Source organism: Mastomys coucha, unplaced genomic scaffold (genome assembly GCF_008632895.1).
Source record: "Mastomys coucha isolate ucsf_1 unplaced genomic scaffold, UCSF_Mcou_1 pScaffold2, whole genome shotgun sequence".
Classification (NCBI taxonomy): Eukaryota; Metazoa; Chordata; class Mammalia; order Rodentia; family Muridae; genus Mastomys; species Mastomys coucha.
The window spans coordinates 12,773,365-12,776,894 of NW_022196902.1; the positions used below are offsets into that span (position 1 = coordinate 12,773,365).

Sequence of the window (3,530 nt, forward strand, 5' to 3'; positions counted from 1 at the left end):
AACTCACTATATGAATCAGGTTGGTCTCGAATTAACAGATTCTCCTATCTGTCTACCTGGTCCTGGGATTAACAGCCTGCCTCACCATTCCCACCAGGCTTAGAACTTGTTTTCAGAATTGATGTGAGAGACTAGAGTTACTTCCTGCATGAGGAGCTTGAGAGAACACCTTTTAAGTTCCAGTTGTGGGGACAGAAGTAGAGGAAGGAAGGCCGACCTTGCAAGGTTTTGAAGTCCATAGGGAAATGACTTTTTTCCCCCAAAGAAAATATTTGTTCCCTTCCAGGTACACGTGGTTACTCACTGTTAAGTAGACGGAAGTCAATGAATGGGTAGGATCCGCGGCGTTCAGCAGGAACCCCAGTCTGACCCCTTAGTCGTACATCTCCTAGAAAACAAAAAACCCAAACAAATGTTTGAAGATGGCACCAAGTATATTCACTTTTCCTCAGCAAATCCTCTTAACCAGTTATGTTGATGGGACCAACACAGGATGTCAGGAGAAATTAATGCAGAGTGTAATGAATCTGACTATACTGAACTGACCACCACTCTTGTATTTACCTACAGAAAATGTGGTTCATTTACACAATGGAACACTACCCAGCTATGAAAAACAAGGATATCATGAATTTTGCAGGCAAATGGATGAAACTAGACAATATCATCCTGACCCAAACTATCAACCCAGACCCAACAGGATATGCATGGTATGTACTCACTGATAAAAAGTACAGGATACACATGATCCACTCCACAGACCCAAAGAAGTAAAACAAGAAGGAAAGCCCAAGCAAGGATGCTTGAATCTCACTTAGAAAGGGAAACAAAATAGTCATGGGAGGCAGAGGGAAGGAGGGACTGGGTGGGAGAGGGGAGGTGGATGGGGAGGCAGGATCAGGTGTGGGGAGAGACAGGAGAGAGGTCCAGAGGGCAGGAGAATGAATGGAAATCTGTAGCTGCCTGGGGTGGGGGGATGGTGAAGGGATGGTTGGTGGGTGAGGGGGTGTGGTGTGTGTGTGTGTGTGTGTGTGTGTGTGTGTGTGTGTGTGTGTGTGTGAAATCTCTAGGAAGTCCCAGAGACCCGGGATGAGGGAGGCTCCCAGGAGTCAATGTGGGTGACCTTAGTGGTGACTCACAATACTGGGGACCCGAGACCTGAGACCTGGAGAAGCCACCTCTTATAACCAGGCAAGATCCCCAGTGGAGGGATAAGGACTCCAATCCACCCACAAAACATTCAACCCAAAATTTATCCTGTCTAAAAGAAATGCAGGGTCAAAGATGGAGCAGAGACTGAAGGAATGGGCCACTAATAACCAGCCCAACTTGAGACCCAATCCCTGATACTAGATTAATGATGCTCTGCTGTGCCTGCAGACAGGGGCCTAGCATAACTGTTCTTGAGGGGATCTACCCAGAAGTTGACTGAAATAGATGCCAACATAGCCAAACATTGCAAGGAGGTTGGGGACTCTTATGGGAGAGTTGGGAGAAAGAATTGAAGGCCTTGATGGGGAGGGGAACCTCATAGGAGGACCAACTAGGTCAACTAACCTTAGAATCCTGGGAACTCTTAGAGACTGAGCCACCAACCAAAGAGCATAAACAGGTTCCCAGCACATATGTAGCAGACTCATACCTCAGTCTCCATGGCTGCCTTGTCTTGCCTCAGTGAGAGAGGATGTACCTAATATGGCAGAGACTTGATGCACCTGGGTAGGGGAGATACCAAGGGGTCTTACCCTCTCAGGGGAGAAGGGGAAGGGGAAGGGGAAGGAGGGAGGGACTCTATGAGGGGATGAGAGAGGGGGAGCAGCATTTGGGGTGTAAATAAATAAACAGTGATAAATAAACAAAAAATTCAACAGTCTATGAAGTTTCCACCCTCATTTTACACTCCCTGGGGCTATGGAGATGGAGTAGCTGGTCCTGGGAGGACGGGTGGTGTTCTGGGGTTGTGGTTCCTCCCTTAGCAGATGTAATGGCCCAGAGTGCTGTTTTCTGATAGTGTCCACTCTCTCCACCCCTAGGTTGTGCTCTTAGTGAACATTAAAACCTGTCCAGCCGAGTCCCACATATTTCAGGCTCCTAGCTACTCTTGTTCTCATGTGTGCTTCCAATACTTATCTATTCATGGCTCCTTCCAGTGGCTGCTCCATTCCTTCATGCCCCTCCTTGGTGTCTATGTCTTGCCTTCCCAACCCAGAGAGGACAGCAAGTAGAGGGATACAGTAGAGTTGAGAATAGAGCAGACCTTGAAGAGGCTGAGTTTGAACATACGCTTCCTGTGTTATCTTGGGAAGTGTATTTCCCTCTGCTTCAGGTATCCCATCAAATGAAAAGGACTTGTTTCAAAGTGCCTAGATCTGAACATCAAAAGTAACATTGGCTACTTGGCAGTGGCTGTTGGCCTGCCTTCTAGATTCCTGCAAAGCAGGGACATGAGCTTTATGTGTTCCTCATCTCTCCATTGTGCTTGGTATACTCTCTGGCACTTGGTAGACACTCAGCAATTGCTCTGTCAATAGTTATATATCATGTTGACTCTAAGGGGATGCAGAAATCCATGAGCTAGTATGTGCTTATGGAAGAACTGTGTCAGGGAAAGTTGTAGAAGCATCAATTCCAGGAACAATGGGATTCTACCTGTAAGCCATTCCCCCAGACCTACTGGTAAGGGGCTTCTGCCCAGGAGCAGAGAGGAGAGGCAGTCCACTTCACTCTCTAATCTTTGCAGTTAGCCAGATCTGAGGGAGGGTTCCATCCACTGCTACCCCTGCCACTGACAAAGTGAAGGTTCTCTTACAGGCCAGGCCTGGGCTTGTAAGTGTAAGCAGGAGCGCTTAGAACTGTCTCTACTTTACATTAGTGCCCTAGGTGTAATCTGATATTCATTGTGTTTCTGGAGTGGGAGATGTTTACAACTTAGGGACTAAAGACTAAAAAGAGATAAGTTAATTTTTAAACCAGAAAAAGGAAAGTCAGAGGGCAAAGGAAGAGATGAAAAGTTAACTTAAAACGTGAGTGTTATCTGCCCAGGGCAGTGATGCAAACTAGCCTGGGCTATGTAGTAATGCCCCTCTGATTAAACACACAAGTGTACACATGCGCATGCACACACACACACACACACACACACACACACACACACACACACACACACACGGGGGTCGGGGGAAGAGAACAGCTGAACAAAAGCCACTCAGCCAATCAGAAGTAAAATGTTTCTTCCCCCTTGTCTGGTTTTTTTGCTTTTTGTTTTTGAGACAGGGTTTCTCTGTGTAACCCTGGCTGTCCTGGAACTCGTTCTGTAGACTAGGCTAGCCTCGAACTCAGAAATCTGCCTGCCTCTGCCTCCCAAGTGCTGGGATTAAAGGCATGTGCCACCACCGACCAGCAGTTTCTTCCTCCTTATATTGTCTTGAATACCTACATATGTAATACTTCTGGTCTCATTGAGTGTCTTAGTCAGGGTTTCTAATCCTGCACAAACATCATGACCAAGAAGCAAGTTGGGGAGGAAAGGG

The 3,530-nt window shown here is 46.9% G+C and overlaps 1 protein-coding gene across 5 annotated transcripts in view; it reads right to left on the bottom strand.

The window, feature by feature from the left end:
* Pde7b (phosphodiesterase 7B) overlaps positions 1-3,530 on the bottom strand; it is a 353,839-nt gene that overhangs the window by 105,641 nt on the left and 244,668 nt on the right. For all 5 annotated transcript variants that reach the window (XM_031380550.1, XM_031380552.1, XM_031380549.1 and 2 more), the window contains one exon: positions 305-388. In XM_031380550.1, the coding sequence (XP_031236410.1) occupies positions 305-388 (84 nt within the window). The remainder of the gene's footprint in view (positions 1-304; positions 389-3,530) is intronic.